This window comes from Drosophila elegans, unplaced genomic scaffold (genome assembly GCF_018152505.1).
Source record: "Drosophila elegans isolate 14027-0461.03 unplaced genomic scaffold, ASM1815250v1 contig_684, whole genome shotgun sequence".
Taxonomy (NCBI): domain Eukaryota; kingdom Metazoa; phylum Arthropoda; class Insecta; order Diptera; family Drosophilidae; genus Drosophila; species Drosophila elegans.
In genome coordinates this window covers 1,085,566-1,107,745 of record NW_024546041.1, presented here as the reverse complement: position 1 = coordinate 1,107,745, position 22,180 = coordinate 1,085,566, and the positions used below count along the sequence as shown (strand labels likewise).

Sequence of the window (22,180 nt, the reverse complement as noted above, 5' to 3'; positions counted from 1 at the left end):
ATATATACACTATACCAACTTCTTGCAATTTTTTTTTTAACGTGATAACAAATTACTAGCAATTTTGTAGTAATGAATGATTCCCGATTATGCTAAAGCATTTGGGAGCTATAGAATTATTTTAGGTGTATAATGGGCTTATGACTCTACATTGTTGAACTAATTCATTGCTATTTTTTTTTTTAACTATACAATTTTAAGAAGGTGCGAGCAAGACAAACGTATGACGATTGCAACGAGCAACAAATTAAGAAAATTGACGAAAGAAATACAATCTACTTCTATATCTTAAATTACTTAGACCGATTTGTGTATAAATTATATATACTATAACATATAGCTCCCATAGGAACAATCAGGAAAATAAATAAAAAAAATTATAAAATTGCTGGTTTCCAAGTTTTTTTTTAGTTCTTCGACATGAATAAATATTTTAGAATTACGTTTAAAAGTTATCAAAATCGGACGACTATAACATAAAAGGTTCCATGGGAACAATACAAATATAAAAAAAAGTTTTTTTAAATGTAACTTTTCTATTATGTAATTTTTTTTAAAGTTATTTCTGACTTATTAATACTTTGACGGTTCAAAATTACGTTTTTAATTTTATTAAATTCGGAAAAAGATATCATATGCTGCCATACGAACTATTGAATAATTGAGCTGCAAATAATCATAGCTTCAATGTTTTTAAACGTATACGCAAGTAAGTCATAATTTTAATGTTTTCAAGATATTTAATTTTTGCAATAGCTGCCAGTTATATGAACTTCGTCTTTCCGAAGTTTGCTTCTGCGAACAAGACAAACGTATGACGATTTCAATGAACAATGAATGAAGAAATTTGACAGAACCCGGTACCCGATAGTAAAAAATATGAACCGGATTTTGGTATAAAAATACCATTCGATGAAATACCACCGGGGCCGATGCATCATATTGTATTAAAAAAGTACAATTTTGCTCATTTATTGGAGTTGACGACAAAACGAAATGAAAAAGCGAGGCTAAAATGTATACGAAATATTTTTTATCATTAAAAGGTAACAACTGAAAACTTTTGAAGTTTTCAATTTAACGTTTAAAGGGCAGTGTGACCGTGATTTTATAACCAAAAAAATCAAAACGAAGTGAAAAAGCGAGTCCGAAATGTATACGAATTAACGAAATAGCGGGATAAACACAATATAATAAACAAAACCATAAAGTTATAATCTAACGTTAAAAGGTCAGTGTGATTTTATAACCAAATAACTCAAGCAGTATCAATATAGTTAAGCTTCAATGAATGAGGCGAAAAATGTAATGTCATACCCGTATTAGTGAGTTAGTTTACCATGTGTTAGTTCATCATAAGAAAACAAATGTAAGCAAGCTGTTGTACAAGCGAATAGATCTTTGAACCAGTTTATTAATTTACGAAGCAGTTCACTTTTGACAACAGCTAGATGGTTATCATTTCTGAGTACGAAGAAATATTTAAAAAATCCTAATAGCTCAAAATAAATACGATAGGTTAATAAAAACTGTATGGTGAAAAATAGATGTGGTTTTACGGTATAAGTGTCTTATTTAAAAAATGTTTTGTATATAATTTGTTTACATTTTCAATTTGTTGACTATTTTAATGTTTTAATTCAATGTTTTTTATGTATTGCACCGCAGTGAAGGAAACATATCCGACCCTATAAAGTATATAAATTCGTGATCAGCATCACTAGGCGTGTCAATCTAGCATTGTCCCTTTGTCCCTCCGTCTGTCCGTTTCTACGCAAACTAGTCTCTCAGTTTTAAAGCTATCTACATTAAACTTTCCCAAAAGTTGTCTTCCAGTTGTAGGTAGTACATAAGTCGGAACGAGCCGGACATATGTCGGAGGAATAAACGAATAAAATTATAACTTGAATGATTACATTTTTTTTAATTCTTCGAGATATTGTAATCGTTAAGTATTTCAGAATTACGGTTTAAATTTCATCAAAATCGGACGACTATATACTATTTTCTTCTAAAACAAAATTGTAAATATACTAGACAGAATTTGGTAAAAAATACCATTCGATAAAATACCACAGGGCCGATATATCAATAAGCAAAATTGTATTTAATAGCCTGATTCGATTGCCGCATTAGTGGTCTGATTCCATTGGTGCATTAGCTTTAAGCTAATGCTACTCCGACATGAGAGTGACACGTACCGCCCATCTGGGTTTGTTTACTTTTGAATTTTCGCAAATCAAAACTAAATGAATTAAAAATAATGAATATGAGCGAGTTTACGGATATCTTGAATGCCCAACAGGACATCCTTGTAGGGGTGGCACAAACAAAATATCGTAAAATATCAGTATTTTCCGTTATTTTTTCTTAAAACCTTTGGGGCGAATGATTTTTAATCGCATTTATTTATCGTATTTATTTTAATTTTTTTAAACGTTAAAATTAGCGGGATAAACACAACATAATAAACAAAACAACATAGTTTGAATTTAACGCTAAAAAGGCTGTGTGATCCTAAAATTATTTCCAAAAAACCTCAAGCATTATCCATTTAGTTGTTTGTCTCTGTCTTTGAGCTTTAATTAATCCGTCAACGAATGAGGCAAACAATGTAATGTCGTGCGGTTTCGATTACAGGCCGGTATTTGATCTGGCAACACTGGAATTTTGGAGTGTCATCACAAAGCTTCATTTTTAGTATCTGCGATTTCCCTGCAATCAGAAACAAACTGAATTGCCTTTAATTATTAAATTAATTTTTATTTCTCACAGACGCTGGTACGACTCTTTCTTCCTGCCGATAGATTCGATCTAGATTCGAACTACATTATGATTATGAACAGAGTGGCAACGCTTATAGAGTATACATAAAAAATACAACCGGTTTAATTCAAAATTGTGCAGCTGTTCCTAAACATACCGCCCGGCCCTGAAACTCTCTATCAGAATTCGGTAGCGAAGCGATTCTGGTGATCGGACGAGTTATCTTCCCTGATTATGTTTTTAATTTCACTGAGCGCACCAAGCCATCAGCCATCCATGCGGCTGGTGGTGCGTTTGAGTCCTTAATTAAAACCATGTCTATGCACTCCAAATTAGGGAATATGGTATTCCATTTTGGGCGCTGCTGTAAGGTGCTAACGCTTCCAGACGCCTGGAAGAAGGGATTGAGAGTGCTGCCAGTAATCTAATCGATTGGTTGGCACTAATCCAAGGTCACCTTCCGGTACCAAGGTGTACGGCCAACCAGTAGCAGTTGCGCAGGAGATAGATATCCCATATCGGTGTCTGACGTTGAGTAAAGTGGTCTAGAGTTGACTACGGCTTCCACCTGTGCTAACAAGGTATGCTTCTGTAATGAGGAGCATGTGGCGGTATAAAATTCCACTATATACCTTCTGTTGCAAGTGGGTGTCTATTTTATTATTGTGCAGGTGTGATCGAAGTAGATGTTGCATCTCATTGAGTTGACGCTTAGCGCTCACAAATTTCTCAACCGTTTTCGCTAAACATTTGCGTACATTTTCCGCACCGGGAAATAAAACGTCGTAGGGCTGCCAAGAATGTATTCATGTGTCCATGAATGAATGAATGAATTCAAATGAAGCGGTGAGGTTGCCATGCAAATAAAATGACAAATATAGCCTCTATCCTTGCGTCGGTTGCGGCCCTTGTCAACCTTAAGGATTGTCGCTTCGCGTGCTCTGAAACGGGTATGCCTGACGAATTCTGGTTGCCGGTGGATCCGCTATTAATGATGATTATCAGCTTGTTGAAGTTGCTTAAAACATTTCAAACAGCTGTGGGTCACCTTTCGAATGAGATTTCGTGCACCTAGCGGTCACAAATCAGACCAAGGAGCCATCATTTTGGAAATAATATCTTGATTTGAACAACGTCTAGTGCTAGTAAGCCGAGTGTATCGGAAATCCGAAAAACATCAAACCAAACTTTCCGTTTTGTACAGTCTGCTGATTTATTCAGATTCACATTGTACATCAATATGTCAGAATTCGTTTCATGTCAGTCGTTTCATCATGATCCATCGATCACCACTCGTAATCTAATACCAGAGACCGGTTGATGTGGCACATAAAACGTGCGTCCACCTGATATTTATTTCCTGTGACTCGAGTTTTCGCAAGTGTGCCAGAGTTTCGTTATCGTGCTTTAATTTTGCAGGCGTCTTTCTACAGAGTCAAACCGTGCTATTGCTCCCTGAAGTGTGTCAGCAAAGTCTGTGGTAGCTTTACACAGTATCTTCATTGTCCATCTCGTGAGTGAGACCCCAGTGTTCTCTGGATCCGGTAGAATGCTTGCGCAAACACTCTTTGAAGGGAGGCATCAATGTCGAATGTCGACAATAGCGATGTTGCTGTTGCTGGGCTGGAAAGCGTTGTTGTTGAAATTACCTATCAAAAAGTTGTCGATACAGCTATAGTGTTACCACGATTGTCAAATTTCTTTTGTCCATAAAGTGCAGTCCACAGTTCGTTTCAGCCTTCACCGATGATATTCCGAAAACGAGTATATGGGATGGCGAGCCCAAAATGCCTAATTTTTTCATGCACTGTTCCTATAGATAAGATAGTTCGACTCCAGTGTCTTAAATCAGCCGAAAGGTTTTGTATGACCCCTTTGCATTGAGTACATATACAGTCCCTTTTATGTGCCCCGGAGTGAGGCTACCAATTCGCTCAGCAGGAGCAAGTGCAATGTTACTTATACCACTAACCATACAACATATAGACTGGTCATTTCATACGACGCATTTGGACACAAAAAAACGGACCGCGGAAGGTCCACCGTTCTCACAGCAGCAGGTCCATGCACTTCGTGTGCGTTCGGGTTTTTTACTCTCTCATTCTTATTCTCATTTTTATGCTCGCGCACTCATTGCACGAGTTCAGTCGTTCAGTCGCAGAGAGGCGCTTTTTGAAGAAGGCTGCCCTGCGCTTGAATTCGTCTTTGTATGTATGCGTGATCATGCATTCTCATACACGGGAGCATGTGTGCGTTTATTTCATTTCGGCGCATCAAGAATATTTTGTCTTTTGCCACTTTTCAAACTTGGTACCCCAAGAATATGGGCGTATTTACTATTGGGTTATGATATAAATATTAATATTATATGTTATAATATATTTTTTTAATATTTCAGCATATATTTTATTTTTGTTTACAAATTCAAATCAGTGGTAGCAGTAAAATGTTTTACATATATGTATGTATTCGAATTTATAGAAATCAGTCCACTGAGATGGGAACAGGGCATATCGCAGTCGTGTCACTTGAAACACCGACTGCTCTTCAGTGGTTGAGAAAACTTCAAACTAAATCAATTCTTGTCGATGTTTTCGAGCGGTTGGTGCCTGCATACCCTACCGACGATTGCTTTTAAGGGGAGCGGGCTTTTAGGACACTTGTTTTAAATGTTATGTTTAGTGATCTTTGGTTGATTTATTTTTTAATGATTCCCAGTGTTATTTTAATTGTCTTTAAACAATTCGTTAAAATTCAAGATATTGGTAAAATTAAAATCTAAAATTATAATCATTAAAATAAATTATTATCATTAAAAAAATGTGGATTTTTATATTTGTTCCATTTACATTTTCAAAAATATAAAAAGTATTTGATTATTTATTACTTGTTTAAAGACAATGCTTTTTTTACAGAAAGTCCAAGAAAGTCCCGCAATCGTAAAGGGTACGCTCATCTGATCTGCATAGGAAGACTATTAATCCTCTGACCAGCTGATGCTAAGCTCCTGTTGTTGCTAAGCTCCAACTCCTCGCAGGGAGCATCCAGAAATCCGAATAAATCTTCAATTTTGGGAGATGTGATATCTCGACTGAAATCCACTTGCGTCTAGACTCCGAATCGATTTTGGCCAAATAAAGACAGTCGCGTAGACAAATGATTAATCAATCGAAGCGCATCTCCCTCTAGAAACGACTAGATACTGGAATTGTTGTCCTTTTCTAAAATACTCCTTTAAATGGATTGCGCCTTCATACAAGTCCTTAAACGCTGGCGATTCCTTATAATCGCCACCAAACGTTGCCTTCATGCGCTGAAAATCGTTGATAGAAGTCCCTTAATATTTGCAGCTGTTGTTATAATATATGAGAAATTGCGTCGCCACCACGTTCTTAAAGCTTTTCTGTTGTTGTTGCACAAATTTGCTCTTTTAACTGCGTATAAAGTAACTGGGCGCTCACAAACATATTCTCAAATGCTTCGTAGTTACTCATGGGAGCGACATATCCAATTTTGCATGCCTTGCATCACCCCCGGTTAACTCCATTGTGTTCATTTCTCTTCTTACATATTTCGGTTTAAATGGTCTAAGCATTTCGATTTCTACATAATCTTTGGAATCATATGCAATGACAGCCAAGGGTTTTTCGAGGTATAATTTTTTCTCTTTTCCTGTGAAATTAACAACTTCCAAGTCGGCTTGTCCCTTTCTTACATTATAAATTTCGCCAGTTATTTCTAACCCTTCTTCCACTAGTGTTGTTTGTATCAAAAATAAACCATTCTTTATTGAAACTGGAGGAAATGTATGAAACTCCAGGAAATGTATGTTAGTGGCCCTATTGGACTTCCAATGGACTGTCCCTGTCTTAGTTCTTTATACGAGATTTTCTAAATCTAAACTTGCACCTAACTTAATTAATATGTCCATTCCCAATAATCCATCAAACCAGGAATGGAAATGAAAGACAAAGAAATCAAACGATTCCCCTTTGGAAATTTCCTGCAGCTCAATATCTTTTACATAACTGTTTATTTTATGACTTCCTATTGGTGTTTTAATAACTAAGTTTTCTTCCGATTGTAACTGTTGATCTTTACTAACTATTACGGGATTTAGATATGAATTCATAGCTCCCGAGTCTATTAATAATTTAAGTTCCTTTTTGTTCCTTCTTTTAACTACCACGTATGGTAATGTCGCCTTATGGGTATCCTTCCTTATATTCCCTGTTTGTTTTTGGAAGCATTTTGACGAAAATTTCCTTCATCCTCAATGTTATTCAACTGGTGCTCCTCTTCTCTTTCTACGGTATTTAATTGTCCTGACTGCCATTACTTGGCACTAATAGGCCCAGTTGATGAATATTCTGTAACCTCCTGTTTTGGCATAATTCCCTTTCTATTATAACCTGAAGAATTAGAGGTCGACTGATCGTCATATCATATCTATTCCTGTTTTCTTCCCTATTCCACCTGAGGTTCCTATTATTTCCTCCTTGTTGCCTATATCCTCCATTAGCTCTGTTAATGTTGTTATTATACCCTCTGTTTCTATTTTAACCAAAGTTCTGCCCGTTAAATTCCCCTCAGGATTAAAATTATTGTTCCTGGGTACCTCCTTAGACCGGTAATAAATGTCCCTCTCTTTAATCGCTATCTCGTAAGCTTCCGAGAACGTCTTTGGAACTCTTCCCCTGACAGCACTACTAAAATTGCCTTTTAGAACTGTTACAAACGCCTCCAGACACGATTCCTCATATAACTTCTTCTTTGCTTGAATTGCGATGGGGTTTGTATCTGTCCTGTCTATAACATTACACAATGCACATCAGATACCTCCGAGTAAAGTAATTCTACTGTTAGTCTTTTATTTTCCAACTGATTTGATTCCCTCAGTAAATCTGTTTCCGACCTCTTATCTGCAAAATGGGCTATCAAAATTCGTTTAACTTCATCCCAATTTAATCCACAAATGTCATCGGCCTTTCCTTGGATTTTATTTCTTATTTGCCTAAGGACCATCAGTCCCATAGGTGTTTGGTCCATTCCTCTAATCATTAAAAGGATATCTTCTGCGTTTAACATAAACTAGTTCAACCTTTCTTTTTCCCCCATATAAACGTGCATCGACCGGATCACATAGGAAATTTTTACAGTGCCCAACATCTCAAACGTTGCCTGTTTCATTCCTAAATTTTCCTGGTGCGTCATTGTATTAGCTATCCTGTTCTGTACGGCTCTAGAAGTTGAGGGCTATAAATTTAATTGTTCCACTATCGTTGGCAAACTAGTAGTCTTTTTGATAACTTTACTTCTAGTCAGAGGCCTAAGTGACTTTGACTTTGACTTTGCTGATTTTTGACATTTACAATTTTCTTTTGTTTACTCCTTATATACATTATTATTATACATTTTCTTAGCTTTTTCCTGATGTGTCTTTTATAATTTCCTTTTCCTTAGAAGTGAGGTGTGTGTCGGTGTCTTTTATCTGTAAAATTATGTTATTATCATTTGTTCAATTTGTTTTATTATTTTTTGAGAATGTATTGTGTTGGAAGTGTTGTGTACGTGTTTTCTGTTACTTTTCTTTACATACCCTTCTATACCCTTGCGCTATGCAGTGGTATCGGGTTCTCTTATATTTTTTTTTTAATATATAAATATATATTATTTTTATACCCTTGCAGAGGGTATTATAATTTCAGTCAGAAGTTTGCAACGCAGTGAAGGAGACGTTTCCGACCCTATAAAGTATATATATTCTTGATCAGCATCACTAGTAGAGTCGATCTAGCCATGTCCGTCTGTCCGTCTGTCAGTCTGTCCGTCTGTCCGTCTTTCCGTCCGTTTATATGCAAACTAGTCTCTCAGTTTTTAAGCTATCTGCATGAAACTTTCCCAAAAGTTGTCTTTTTATTGCAGGTAGTATATAAGTCGGAACGAGCCGGATCGGACGACTATAGCATATAGCTCCCATAGGAACAAACGGAAAAAAATTACAATAAATTATAAATTTGGTGTTTTTTAATTTTTTTTTTTTTAGTTCTTGAACATATAGGAATGGTTAAATATTTCAGAATTACGTTTTAAATTTCATTAAAATTGGACGACTATATCATATAGCTCCCATAGGAACAATCGAAAAAAAAAAAATTTTTAACTTTGCTGCTTTTTAATTTTTTTTAAGTTCTTCGACATATAGTAATGGCTAAATATTTTAGAATTACGGTTTAAATTTTATCAAAATCGGACGACTATATCATATAGCTCCCATAGAAATAATAAAAATATATAAAATAACTTATTATTGAGCTGCAAATCATCATAGCTTCAATGTTTTTAGACATATACGCAAGTAAATCATAATTTTAATGTTTTCAAAAATGTATTAATTGTTAACCGGCTCGAGGTCAGGATTTTGAAAAAATAACACAATTTTTTAATTTTGGTTATTTGTCAACATATTTCGGATGCTCTTCGGCAACTGTCTTCAGTACAACTATAAAATAATAACGATTTTAATATTCTTAACAAACAGAAAACAATTTACATTTGACATACATTTAATTTACACTTCTGCGTCCGGTGACGTGGAGTTGTTAACTAATTTTTTTCCCTAGTAAATGTCTATACAAATGAGCGCAATTGTCAGTGTCCGTTTTGTAGTTCATCCGTATACCGACATACGGATGAACTACAAAAAGGGTGTTTTTATGATATTTAGCATTTCTATGGTGAATCAGACAAGGGTAACAAAACGGTAGCTAGCTATGAACAAAGATGACTACAACCTAAAAATGAATGACATGTTAAAGGATATGAACACATACAACACATTAAGAAAAGACCCCACAAACAATAGATAACGAAATAGTTGACAAACTATCAAAAATGGAACTTATCTCAAGGATCGAAAAAAATAAGTTGACAGCCACTACAGCATTACCACCACGAATATATGGACTACCCAAAATTCATAAAGAACCCCTCTACGACCAATCACCATCCTAGGCACTATGCAAATACATAATTGACATATTAAAAAACATAACAATAGACTCCAAATATAACATCAAAAATTCAGAAGAATTTAAAAGCAAAATCAACAACACATATATTGGCGACGATGAAAGATTAATTTAATTTGACGTAATTTCATTATTTCCGAGTATACCGACAGATCTAGCCCTGGATATAATTAAAAACAAAACACAGTAAAATACCGCAAACAATATTTATAGACATAATAAAATGTTGTATTCAAGAAAACAGACATTTCAAATTTGAAAATAATTTTTACACTCAATTAAAAGGAATACCTATGGGATCGCCAGCCTCGCCGGTTATTGCAGATATTGTAATGGAAACTCTCCTGGACAATACGTTAGAAAAACTAAGACGACCTCCAAGATTACTGACAAAATACGTAGATGACCTGTTCGCAATCATACAAGATGACATTAAAACTACACTGACCATGCTAACTCTTTCGCCAATAATATAAAATTTACTAGAACTAGAAGAAAACTATCAATTAGCTTATTTGGACTCAGTAATAATTCGACGTGGAAACAGATTAAAATTAAAATGGTACAAGAAACCAATTGCGTCCGGACGAATCATCAATTTTAACACCCAAAACAAATGATAATAAATACAGCTAGAAGCTGTATACAGAGAATGCTCAAAATTTCAGGCACGGATTACCACGAAGAGACGACTCAGGAGATAAAATCAATGTTAACAGACAATGATTTCCCAAAACACATACTGAAAACATTATTATCGGAACACAAAACAACAAAACAAAACTGCGTTAAAAGCAATAAAAACAAAAAATATATATCAATGTCAAGGTCCCGGCATTATCCGAACGTGTAGCGAAATCGGAATGCTACGACAAAGAAAACATAAGTATCGCACATAAACCGGACCACACATTAAAATCTATATACAACAGAACAAAATCTAAGATAGTCCATGTCCCACTGTTCCAAGAATAATCACTCTCCGAACTTCGAAGAGGCGAGTATCTTATCACAAGAACAACACTATGCTAATCTATTTACCATAAAAATGCTACATATCATAAAAACACCTACAGACATACGGATGAACTACAAAACGGACACTGGCAATTGCGCTCATTTATATAGACATTTACTAGGGAAGAAAAAAATTAGTTAACAACTCCACTTCACCGGAAGCAGACGTGTAAATTAAATGTATGTCAAATGTAAATTGTTTTCTGTTTGTTAAGAAAATAAAAATCGTTGTTATTATTTTATAGTTGTCCTGAAGACAGTTGCCGAAGAGCATCCGAAATATATTGACAAATAACGAAAATTAAAAAATGGTGTTAGTTTCTCAACATCCTGACCTCGAGCCGGTTAACAATTAATATACTTTGGAAAGGTCGCCAAAACCAACTAGTTTTCAAAAATGTTTAATTCTTGCAATAGCTGCAAGGGTATATGAACTTCGGCTTGCCGAAGTTTGCTTTCTTTCTTGTTTTTTTTATTTATACGTTCTATTTGAATCTTCTCTAGAAGAGACTTACAATAAGTATTCAAATCTTAACCTATACTGTATTATAATTGTTAATTGGTTAATGGCCCTAAGTTGGGCAGGAGTGGGCGGTCGTTGCGCTGTAACCGAGAGTGGTTACTGAGCCGCCTGAGCTGCCTGGCCAGTTGGTTTGGATGTATTGATAGTCTAGCTTCGTACTTCGAAACTTTACTATCAATTAATTCCTTAACGGGTTTTATATCCAGCTCCCTGTGGATCTTTGCGGTCCGAATATACCAGGGGGCCCAGTTATTGTTCGCAGTATCTTCGACTGTACTCGTTGGATGATTACTATGTGTAGGAAAATAGCCCCATTTACAAATTGAGTTGAATTAGTGGTTATGCTTTTGACTGCGCATAGAGGCAATTTAATTATCATTTTAGGCGAAATTAAATCATGGCCAGAGCCTTTTTTTGGATTCATCTGTTCTGCAATGGCTTTTATGATTGTGCTTGTTTCAAGAATTATTGTGGAGGAAGGCTCCGCTGATGAGATGTTTGGTAAAGTGAATTGGTTTGTCGGCGAATGAGGTTGGAAGACATTTCTTAAGTAAGAGTCGAATATGTTGGCCTTTTCCTTGTCACTACGGGCCCACCCACCTGTTGGTGATCGAATTGGAAAATCGGGTTCTATTGGTGGTTGAATGTTTGGGTGCGCTCTCCAGAGTTGAAATTTGAAAGTTGCGCTATATAGGCACGTTGAGTCTGATTCTTTTCAGTTAGTAAAGCTTTAGACAACTTCCGACAAGCTTCTTTAAACCTTTGTTTAGAGGCTGGGAAGCGGTGTGCCTGCCAATTGTATAATTGGCGTCCCTTGGGGTTAATAAGTCGAGAGCCCCAGTAGTGGTGTTTCGCATTATAATCACCGGCAGCTATAAAACAGTTACCCAATGAGTTGTAAAAGCCTAAAAATTCATTCTCTGAAATATTAAATCGTAGGGGACAATACACAGCCGTTGATTCGTAGAGAAGTGGCCTGTTTGTGGTTGTAAGCAAACGCCTCCAGAGGGTGATGCCTAATGCGCTGTATGATAAGAATTCCGGTGCCTCCGTGAGCTTTGCCGTCTGGGGGTTGCTCGCATAGAAGATGTTGCCAGCGAAATAGAAATGGTTTTTATTGGTTAGGTGCGTTTCTGAGAGGAGCATGATATCGATGTCCTGGGTGTTTAAGAACTGTAGAAGTTCAAGTCTGTGCTGCGAAGTACCGTTAGCGTTCCAAAAGCATATTTTCAAGGGATCCATTTAAGTTGACTTTTGTTTGATTAGAAGTTCCATAAGGTGGTTCTGGTTTCGCACTAGTTCATGGAGGATACCTTGCATTGAAAGCATGATGTACGTGAGTGTAGCTAAATTAGCTTCGATGCTGTTTTGTATTTGTGGAGTGAAAGTCTGGTTTTGTTGGTTATAAGGTTGAGTTGGTCTTTGAGCGTTTTGCTCTGGAAGCGGAGTATATTTTGGTTTTGGTATATGCGGGTGGGGCTGTAATGCTTCGGGCAGTGCAGCCGCAAAAGTAACTCCAGGAGTGGTTTGCGAAGGAATGTAAAAATTTGGCTGAGCAACCTGTTGGGCGGAGGTTGGTTGTTGGCGCCTCTGGTTGAGCCGACTCTTGATCTCTTTATAGACGGGGCATCCCCTGTAATTAGCAGTGTGGTTTCCACCACAGTTGCTACATTTTCTCATTGGTGGGTATTTCTTTGTTACCCGTGCAAACTTCTATACAGTGCAGGTCGCCACAGGCAACACAGACTGGTCGCAAAGTGCAATAACTTTTTGTGTGCCCAAACTCCTGGCAGTTTGTACACTGTACCGGGCCGTTTCGTTTATGCGGCTCCTATACGGTTATTCTTCGATGCAGTTTCTATATGGGGTGCACTGCGTTTTTCTTCAGGGTAGTCGCGTCTGGTTTGAGTTCAATCTTGAAGAGTGACTGAGGCTGCCCTGTTGGTTATGTTCATTACGTTTTTAACTTCAAAACCATTTTCTTTAAGTCCTTCAGCTATATCAGCTGCCGGGACGGTTGACTCGATACCCTTTATTACAACTTGAAGTCCTTTGCTACTTTTGAGTTGGTAGGTGTAATAATTAACACGCTCACTGTCCAGGAAGTTTGTTACAGAGCGGTAGTTGGCTTCATTGGTGATCTGGAGCTTGGTTTCAGATATGTTACCTCTTTTTAAAATAGTAATCTAAAAGTGGTTTTGCCCAATTTTTTGCTTAAGTTTATTAATTAGATCTGAACAATTTTGATCTCTAACATACATAGGTGGTGGCTTTACAATTTTATTGGCTTGGGGTGGTTGACCATCATCTTTTTCGAGCACGCCAAGTATGGCAAAATTGTTTTCAGAAGTTGCCTTAGTGGTGTTGTTTGAAGTTTTCGTAAGTTTAGGCAAATTTGCTCCTTTTGCGACTAAGTTTTCTTTTTATTTGTACATACCGATCGATCCCAGTCTGTTCAAGGGTAAATTGTGAGAGATCTGCAGCATAAGCTAGTTTTGCTCGCGATGCCAAAATCGGCCACCAATGGTCGATGTTGAAGTTGTTCTTGTTGTAGTAGATACGACAGTTGGTAATGAGGGCACCGTATTAGTGAGCGCACAAGCTGATGTAGTCGGTGCGTCTATAGGTGGAAGGTGGGGAAGGGCATTGCGAACTCCATGACTGCGTTGGAGCAGCGCAAATGCGTTGGTAAATAGTGTTGGGGAAAGAGACCGACCGGGCGGCGACTTTGCACTTGTTGTTGAGTTATTTACTGTCTCCGATAAGACAATTGCTAGGTATGCATTATTTTTCGAAGACAAAGACAGTTGAAGCGAAGACAGTCGACGCGCGTCTTGCTGTTGTTGTTGTTGTACACGACTTTGACTCACTGGCTTGCTTTTGGCACTTTTCAATAACGTTTAATGTATTTAAATCTTTGTATTTGTTATTAGATTTGTTAGGGAAGAGAGCCGAGCCCTTGTTGTTTGGCATTGCTGCCAGCATCTTTTCGCTATTTATTGGTGTGTTTTTATTTTTAAATAAGCTCGGGGGAGTGATCGGAATCACGTCTACCTCGGATGAATGCTTTCTGTTTACTGGCCATTCTAAATTCTTTTTTGTATAAGCTAAGTTTTGAGTAGTACTCTCTCCAGCTGTTGTCAGTTTTGACATGTTTGCCTACAGTTGTTGCCTACAGTCCTGTTTGAGGTCCATATGGGTCGTGTGTGGGTGTCCAGCTCTAGCCGTCCCGTTACCGGTGGAAGCCACCTGCTGGACTCGGTGAGCCGTTTGGGTCAGCTGGTTGCTGGGTAAGCACAGTGTTGGAAAAGGCGCACAAGAAATACAAATCTTAAATGATTATACATTCCTAGCATAAGGAAAATAAATATGTATAAAAATTGTGTCACCCGAACACATATAACCGTGGACCAACCACACATGATGAAAGGTTTGTTCTCGACTTTGATTCCGCGTCTTTATGACAACACATATAAAAAAAGGAAATAACACTTACTTTAACGTAGCCAATCAAATTCTTTAGCGATGAAATCGCTAAGCTACTCAGCTCGATCAAAAAAAAGGTGATAAAAGCAATTGGGATTTAAGCTCGCATGCCCGGTAAATTCGAAAAGCTGAGACATTCCTTTTGTGTGTGAACCTTTTTCTGCTTGTGTCTAGTAAATACATACTTTTACTTGCATTAAGCAACTATTACGGCGTGGTCTTACGAAAGCCTGGGCTATGTGGGGCGATTATATGGAACAACTTTTTTAAAGATTCGCTTTTTATGGCGACTTTTCTACTTTCAAAAAATTATCAATAAAAAAATGTATTAAAATATTTTAATGTTCAGGAATGTAAGGAGTCTTTAAATGACCAGTAAGTATCGGGTATCTTAGACTCATGGAACTTGACCAAAGGCTTTTTTTGTATTTTCGGGTGTTTTAAAAAACCAACACAATTTATTTATTTTTTTTTAATTTTCTTCGCAGAAAATTCGTCAGCAAGTAAAATGTTATCTCCAAATGCCTTCAACGTCTGGAAAAAATGAAATTAATGAAGCTTTGGAAGTTATTGAGTCCACCAATTTAAAATACTTTACTGGTGAAATGAATGCTGAGTTCTATGCTCTAAAAGGGCTTTTGTTAGGTCAAATTGGAAAAACAGAGGAAGCTGGAAAATCTTTTAGTGCTGCTGCACAGCTTCATGATGGTCTTACGAAAGCCTGGGCTATGTGGGGCGATTATATGGAACAACTTTTTCTAAAAGAAAAGCAAATCTCACTGGCTGCTAATGCATTAATATGTTATTTACATGCAAGTAGAAACCAAATTGAAAGCAAAACCAGAAAATATATTGCTAAAGTGTTATGGTTTATGTCATATGATAACCATACAAAAACCCTTATTAGCACTTTGGAAAAATATGTGCCTGGAATTCCACCCTCTTACTGGCTACCATGGATACCTCAATTACTGTGTTGCTTGGAGCAATTCGATGGAGATGTAATATTAAATCTTTTAAGTCAAGTAAGTTTTACAATTAATATTATATATAAAGAAATTTAGGAAGGAAAGTAGCCTTCCTGTTATTAAATGCCCAAAAAGTGTATCCAGGTGATGGTTAAAAAAATGTACCAAAAATAAATCCGTTCGTATGTTTTTGAGGTTCAAAATAAAAAAAAATTGTATTTTTAAAACATTGAGTGAATTTTTCCAAAATTTAATTGGATGAAAATGAAGTCATTGTGTGTGGAACAATTTCCAAGTGAATGGAGCAATTTGTACACAACTGTTAACCGATTGTTAACAGTTATTTGTTGGAAGCTTATACATTAACGAACAGGATGGTTCTCACTAGAGTACAAATCTTATCCTTTGGGTATTGCAACTATTTTTGGAGAGTCTTCGGAAGTCGTCTCTTTGCGCTGAAGGTAAATCGAATTGGTAGATTGGATGACATCAACGACCTCTAGGTTTTATAGCACTCAGTCAGGAATGAAAAAAGGTCCGAACCAGTCGGTTTTAAGGACTGCTCCCATAATACGATCGTGAGCTTTCTAAACCTTCAGTCCGAATTTCTAGGGATGTAAAACAACCTTGTATGGTGTTTTGAAGATTTTTTAAGACTGCTGCAGATTCTCGCACAATGTATTAGATATGAAATAATGTCGAAACGCTTAATTAGGTAATCCCAAGCTGCGCGGAAGCAGTAGTTGGTAGGTGACGAAGAGTTGATATAATTTAATTTGTAGATATTGGACTCGAAATTTAATTAATTTGATGTTTTTGTATAATTGTTTTGAATTGCAGATATATTAGTAACGATAGACGGACATACTTGAATTCTTTGAAAGTTTTTGAACTTAGGAACCAAATTAAATTCTAAATGATATACGGACACACTGTAATTCGGGAATGAATAATTTATGAAATACGTTTACATCAATTTTGTATGACCGTTTTTTAACTATACTAGTTACATATTTGGAATTATTCGGTAAATATTGAGGAATATATTTTCTATACATAAGTCGAAGTGAAAAACTCGAGGTCTTAGTGTGTTATATACCTTTACAACAAAACTTTTTGATAACTGTTATCACACTAGCAGTCCCTAGTGAGTGATCCCCGGACTCAGATAGGACTAGCGCTTATTTCGCCTGCACGTCACCACAGTCTTTTCAGTTATCTCTGGGTATAGCAGCTGAACGTCTAAAACTTCTCTTAAGCTCTTGATCAGAAGCTTTGTAGCTTTTGTCGTTAAAGTTTATGTAGTGTGTGAATGTTAAATGTATTGTCTATTTGAAAGCGATCTGCTTTCCGATATATACAGTTCCAGTTTTCATTCGGAAGTGAATAAAAACGAGAATAAGAATGACAGAGCAAAAAACCCGATTGTAAATGAAGCGCCGGGGCCTGCTGCTAAGAGCTTGTGGGGCCCGCTAAGAAATTTTTAAGTCCATTTTCGTTGTATGAAAGGGTAGTCTAGATGTTGTATGGTTTGTGGTTTTATGGACCTTGTATTTTGTATACATTAATGTAAGTTACAAACACTTGTTCATAGTTGGTTATAAATCTGTATAACTCAACTTTTTGATCCCCGGACTCAGATAGGACTAGCGCTAGTTTCGTCTGCACGTCACCGCAGACTCTTCAGTTATCTCTGGGTACAGCAGCTGAACATCTAAAACTTTTCTTTGGCTCAGATCAGAAGTTTTGCAAATATACATTAAATACATCAAATAAATTGAGCATAGACAAAACCAAGAACCTATCTGAGCCCTGGATTTAATTCCTCGGGAGTGCGAGTGTGATGAAAGTTATCAAAATTATGAATGGGCTGCTTACCAGACCAATCGTTAAGCTGGCCCAAGTGGATGTCAGGACAAACGAAGCAGATCAATAGGTGCAAGGTCAATAAAACCAATACAATATATTAAACACTGGTCACATGTTGCAATTGCCCTCGCGCAGGTCTTGCAGTTTTGGACAACTTCGTTGGCTAATTTAGTCATTTTAGGAAAATAATATTCGGAGAGCACCTGCTTGACACTCTTTTTTTTTTTTTTTTTATTAAGAAAAGCTTAAATATATACAGAAGAGATACAAAAGACAGAAGAAGAAGAAGTAGAAAAGTTCCGTTCCCGCGGGACCACCGCAAAGCTATACTTCGCGGGACGGATGGCAGTCAGGTTGCCGCTCGTCCTTATTGCTGGTTGCGTCGACTCTGTTCTCGACGCCTTAAGTCCTTTAGGATGCCAGCGGCCAGATTAGCTACCGCATCCCAGTTCCTTTGGTTTTCCAGCATGCAATTGATAATATTATCCACTGTCAGGAAACGCTCGGTTCTTAATTCAGCTTCGGCTCGGTTCCTCGCGTATAGGGGGCAGATGAAGAATGCGTGCTCCGCGTCTTGGATGCTTGCGGTGCCGCAGTGGTCGCAGCAGGGGTTCGGCTCGTGCTTGAACCTGTACAGGTAATCTTTATAGCATCCGTGCCCGGAGATCATCTGTGTGAGGTAGAAATCTACCTGCCCGTGTCTTCTCTGCAGCCAAGGGATTAGACTGGGGATTAACCTGTGCGTCCACCGTCCTGTGCTCGCACTGTTCCACCTCCTTTGCCAAGCCTCTATCGTGCTGCTGCGCTGGGTCCTACTTCCTGTACATCCTGTCCTTCGTTCTGCCGCCAGGAGGTCTATCGGTATTGTACCGGCTATCACTAGTGCGGCTTCCTCCGACACCGTGCAGAAGCTGCTTGTGATGCGCAGTGCGCAGCGTCTGAAGACAGCTTTGCACTGGCGACTATATGTTGCGGTCTTCATAGCCTCGGCCCATATGGGCGCGGCGTACAGGATGGTCGAGGTCACCACTGTGGCTATTATCCTTCTGCTGTGCTGCTTTGGTCCTCGGGTGTTGGCCATCATCCTTGAGATGGATGCAGTCGATCTGGACGCTTTGGCTGCTGCATAAGCTAGGTGGGTCTTGAACGATAATCTGTGATCGATCATTACCCCTAGGTACTTGATTGGGTCGCTTGATGCTATTAAGGTTGATCCGACTCGAATTGTGGCCTTCTCAACAATCTTCCTGCTGCTTATGAGCACTGCCTCCGTTTTGTGCTCGGCAAGCGATAGCCCGTTTTCTGCGAGCCATCTCATAAGGATGTCTATGGAGAGGCTGCACCTTACCGTGGCCTCTTCGAGGGTTTTAGCTACTGTTACCAGCGCTATATCGTCCGCAAAGCCCACTACGGTGCATCCTTCGGGTAGTGCCTGCCTTAGGATCCCGTTGTACATGGCGTTCCACAGAATCGGGCCCAGGACTGAGCCTTGAGGTACTCCTCCTGTCACCTGGTACTCATGCTCTCCGATGTCTGAAGAGTATGTGAGCACTCTGTCCTTGAAGTAGTCCGCTACGAGGTCGGTAAGGTAGTCAGAAATTCCCATTAGCCGAAACGCTCGCAGGATAAGGTTCCAGTTGGCAGAGTTAAATGCATTCTTGACATCCAGAGTGCATACGAGGCAGGACTCTTTTGAGCCGCCTATCCACCTTTCTCCTTCAATTGCCTTAGCAGCCAGTTGGGTGACCGCTCGGATCGCGTCAATGGTGCTTTTTTCCTTCCGGAAACCAAACATTGACATTGTCCTGTGCCGATCTGTGTGCCCTGATGTGCTCGGCAGTAATGATTTCCCGTATCTCCACAATTGCAAAAACGGCTGTCACTCGGTTTTTGCAATGCCAGAATTTGGTGGCTGGGAATTGCCGGACCAATTTATCCTGTATCATTGCTAGCGTATGCAGATCGCAATGTATGGCATTTACGCCCTTGGGGACTATGGTGTCCGCGAGTTCCTCAAGCAGAGACTCCATGCACGTGAAGTTAATGTTGTGCCGTCTCTTATTTCCAAAGAGCACGAAGCTGCGTTTAGACGGAAAGCGTGCTTCCTCCAGAGTTATCTGGTTCTGAAAGCAATTCAACGGCTTCTCCGTTGCTTCGATGGTGTGTGTGAGCGAGACTTCACTGTGGATAGTGGCCGCACACGAATAAGCTTCTTCCGCCTCCACAACGTTAAGTTGCTGTCTGGAGAGGGCATCCGCGACGAGATTCTCCTTGCCGGGCTTATAAAACATTTTAGCACCGGACTCGTCGATGCGAGCTTTCCATCGTTTGATTTTAGCATTCGGATTGGATTTCGATACTGCGAATGTAAATGGCTGGTGGTCAGTATAGATGTTTATATCTTTTACTGCATATAAATTGTTTCGCAGCTTGGCCAGTGCCCAAATTATGGCTAAGAGTTCCCTTTCGTTTGTGGCGTAGTTGACCTCCCTGTCCTTCAATGTCCTTGAGATCATTGTTATAAGCCGACCCTCTTGGGACAATACTGCACCAATGCCATAGGCCGAGGCATCTGTCGTTAGATCAAACGCCTTTTTGTAGTCGGCGTATCTTAGCATCACGTCGTCGGACGCCAAGATATTTCGTAGTTTCTGGAACGCTTGTTGTTGCGCCTCAGAAAACTGAACCGGAATGTTTCGTGACCTGTGTCTACTAACTGTTCCGTTTTCCCCCTTCAAGATGTCCGATATAGGCTTCGCTATTGCTGCAAAGTCCTTAATGAAACATCGATATTGAATTGAATGATCGTACCTCAAAAACACTTTTGGGTTCCGGAAATTCTTTTATAGCCTTTACCTTTTCTGGGTCTGTTGTGACACCGTTACAAGTGACTATAAACCCAAGGAAACTTACACTTTTCTTAAAAAAGCTAGATTTTTCTACCGATACTCTCATGTTCGCATCGTACAGGCTCTTAAGAACCCAATCAACGTGCTTGATGTGAGAGTTTTCATCTTTTTAAAAAAATGATTACGTCGTCAACGTAAACATAGCAGAACTTGTTGATCTGTTCCCGTAGGATGTCGTCGATGGCCCTCTGAAAAATGCTGCCTGCATTTTTGAGGCCAAACGGTAATCTGCGGAATTCATATTTCCCCCCATTTACTGAGAAAGAAGTTTTTTCTCTGTCGCGTTCCGCGAGTATGATTTGGTGATAGCCAGACTTAAGGTCCAGCGTTGAGAAATATTTAGCATTAGCTAGGTTGCCTAATATCAAAGGAGAAAACTTAATCTAGTGTTTAAAAAACTGCAGTCGAAGTAGCAAAAGTCGACAAATTTTTGCTTTTCGGTGCTTTGACTGCTTGCGACTTTTTAAAAAGAGCTTTTTCTTCTGCTTATGCTCCTGGAAAAGCAGAAGTTGTAGACGAAGAAAATTCAAAAATCTAAAAGCGACCAAAATCAAAAAGCAGTAACAGTCGCTTGTTTTCGTTTCATTGCTTGCTGCTTTGCTGTTGCTTACAGTTATGAGTGTAAGTCGGAGCAGCGGCTGGAATCGACTCTCGGAAGTCGTCGGAAGTCGCATTCGGAAAATTAATGCTTCCGACTGTTGGATGAGTTTGCTTTTTGTCGCTTTTGTTTTGTTTTAGCAGCGTACGAAAATAAAGTAGCAAGCGGTAAGGACAGAATGTTCTTGACAAGATATTGCTTATAAAATTAAATCTCACCGTAGTTCTGAAATATTAAGCCATTACTAAATTTCAACAAATATAAAACAAAAAAAAAATGGAAAACAGCGACGTTATAGTTTTTAAAATTTTATGATTGTTCCAATGGGAACTATATGATAAAGTCGTCCGATTTAAACAGAATCAAAACTGAAATTGATTGTTCCTTTGGCACCTCGTGCGATCCGGCTCGCATCGACTAATACACTACCTGCAAAAGAAAGAAAGTTTTCGGGAAAGTTCTATCCAGATAGCTTTTACTAAGAGCATGCGGGCGGGCGGACGGGCATACGGACGGACGGACAGACGGACGGACGGATGGATGGGCGGACGGATAGACGAATGGACTCTCCTAGTGATGCTGATCAAGAATATATGTATATACTTTTTAGGATTGGAAACATCAGCGAGGTACCCGGGTGACGGCTTTAATAAAACTAAAACCGTTATTCTGAAATATTATGACCTACACAGATGACGCATCTTTTTACCCTGAGCGGGAGCTCTATTTTGCAGAGGGTATTATAATTTCAGTCAGAAGTTTGCAACGCAGTGAAGGAGACATTTCCGAACCTATAAAGTATATATATTCTTGATCAGCATGACTAGCAGAGTCGATCTAGCCATGTCCGTCTGTCCGTATGTCTGTCCGTCATTCCGTCTGTCCGTCCGTCTGTCCGTCTGTCCGTCCGTTTCTACGCAAACTAGTCTCTCAGTTTTAAAGCTATCTGCATGAAACTTTCCCAAAAGTTGTCTTTCTATTGCAGGTAGTATATAAGTCGGAACGAGCCGGTT

The 22,180-nt window shown here is 38.5% G+C and overlaps 1 protein-coding gene across 2 annotated transcripts in view; it reads left to right on the top strand.

The window, feature by feature from the left end:
* The window catches only part of LOC108134646 (transcription-associated protein 1), a 325,375-nt gene that overhangs the window by 228,191 nt on the left and 75,004 nt on the right, over positions 1-22,180 (top strand). For both annotated transcript variants that reach the window (XM_041710011.1, XM_041710010.1), the window contains exon 13: positions 15,312-15,848. In XM_041710011.1, the coding sequence (XP_041565945.1) occupies positions 15,312-15,848 (537 nt within the window). The remainder of the gene's footprint in view (positions 1-15,311; positions 15,849-22,180) is intronic.